Source organism: Carlito syrichta, unplaced genomic scaffold, assembly GCF_000164805.1.
Source record: "Carlito syrichta isolate Samal-C Ts95f unplaced genomic scaffold, Tarsius_syrichta-2.0.1 Scaffold287621, whole genome shotgun sequence".
Taxonomy (NCBI): domain Eukaryota; kingdom Metazoa; phylum Chordata; class Mammalia; order Primates; family Tarsiidae; genus Carlito; species Carlito syrichta.
This window is the reverse complement of record NW_007231717.1, coordinates 27,095-28,892: the sequence shown is the minus strand read 5'-3', so window position 1 is coordinate 28,892 and position 1,798 is coordinate 27,095. Positions and strand designations below refer to the sequence as shown.

Here is a 1,798-nt window from a genome sequence, read left to right as displayed (position 1 = left end):
GGGGCCCCGTACGGATGAGCTCGGCCGCTCGTCTTCGGGCTCCGCGTTCTCGCCCTACGCCGGCTCCACCGCCTTCACGGCGCCCTCGCCGGGCTACAACTCGCACCTCCAGTACGGCGCCGACCCCGCGGCAGCCGCCGCCGCCGCCTTCTCCTCGTACGTGGTGAGTGAGCGGGGTCCGAGTGAGCGGCGGGCGAGGGCAGCCAGGGCCGGGCGGCGGGCGGGGGCGGCGTGGGACACGGGCCTAGGCGCCGCTGCTCTCCGCCGCCGAGCCTCGCGGCCCCCGCGGACTTGGGTGATGGTCTGGCTCGGCGTCGCCCGGGCCTCGGACTCAGGAGTTGCTCGGAAAAGAGCCACGTCTTGCCGGGATCGCCGAGCTGGCGGGGGGGGGCTCCAGGGGGAGAGGCCGCTGCAATTAAAGAGCAGCACTGGGCTCAGACGTGAGCTCTGGACCGCCCTGCAAATTTTATATTTTTGGCTTTGCCATTTTGGAAAAGTGGTTCAAAAGAAATAGACCCGAAATCTGAGCAGAAGCGTGCTAAGTCTATGTAAATGGGCTTGGCCTCGCCTTTAATTAGTCCTCCAAAATGTTGCAAATCCGTAATCCTATCTTCGCAATCCGATTTGGAGGTATTAAATTTCTGAAAAGTCGGCCGAGCTGCGGTGCATCCGGGATTTTTCGGCCCATTGGTGACTTCGGTTTGGGGTAGCATTTTTGGAGGGTGGGAGTGCCGGGACAAGGCTCAGCTTTTCGTTTGCGTTAATTTGCGGGGGAAAGAAAAAGAAAAGCCTTGACGTCCCTGGTTTCCCCCGGGCGCCCAGCGTGCAGCCGCCCGGGAGCGGAGCGCGGAGCCGCCTCTGTTGCCCGGGCCTCTGTCTGGATGGAGGGCCGGGCCGCGGTGGCCCGGTCTGTGCACGGGAACGGAAGTGCCCGGGCAGACGGGGGCCTGGAGGGTGGCACCCAGGCCGGGTCGGCTTCAGGAGCCCCCCAAGGACCCGACTCAGGAGTTGGGACCCCCGCTGCCTTCTGAGGGAGGGGAGGATTGCTCTTGGGGCCGAACCTGCCAGCCCTGCCCCCGGGGAAGCTGGAGCGCGGCCTTCACCCGCCCGCAGACCCCGGGGCGTAGGCAGAGGGTGCTTCGGGGATTCAGGTGGCCTGGCAGTCTACGGCCCACGCTCACCTCGCCGCCTCTCCCCCGCAGGGCTCTCCCTACGACCACGCACCCGGCATGGCGGGCTCCTTGGGGTACCACCCGTACGCGGCGCCCCTGGGCTCGTACCCGTACGGGGACCCCGCGTACCGGAAGAACGCGACGAGGGACGCCACCGCCACGCTCAAGGCCTGGCTCAACGAGCACCGCAAGAACCCCTACCCCACCAAGGGCGAGAAGATCATGCTGGCCATCATCACCAAGATGACCCTCACCCAAGTGTCCACCTGGTTCGCCAACGCGCGCCGGCGCCTCAAGAAGGAGAACAAGATGACGTGGACGCCGCGGAACCGCAGCGAGGACGAGGAGGAGGAGGAGAACATTGACCTGGAGAAGAACGACGAGGACGAGCCCCAGAAGCCCGCGGACAAGGGCGACGCCGAGGGCCCCGAAGCAGGTGGGTGGGCACGGGGGAGGCGTGCTGGGCGGGAGTGAGAAGGAGGGGGCGCACGGACCGCGGGCTGGGCAGGGGCCTCTGCCTCTGCGGGCGGGCCCCGGGGCCTGCCGCGCGGCCTCTGCGCCCTGACAGCCCGGGTTTCGCACGCAGGCGGAGCGGAGCCGAAGGCGGCTTCGGGCTGCGAGCGGCT

The 1,798-nt window shown here is 67.5% G+C and overlaps 1 protein-coding gene across 1 annotated transcript in view; it reads left to right on the top strand.

Moving 5' to 3' along the window:
* Positions 1–7: 7 nt before the first annotated feature.
* Positions 8–1,798, top strand: part of IRX5 (iroquois homeobox 5) — a gene marked incomplete at its 5' end in the record, with an annotated part of 2,764 nt that continues 973 nt past the window's right edge. Inside the window, 3 exons of the mRNA XM_021709898.1 lie at positions 8–163; positions 1,203–1,608; positions 1,759–1,795. Of these exons, the coding sequence (XP_021565573.1) occupies positions 8–163; positions 1,203–1,608; positions 1,759–1,795 (599 nt within the window). The remainder of the gene's footprint in view (positions 164–1,202; positions 1,609–1,758; positions 1,796–1,798) is intronic.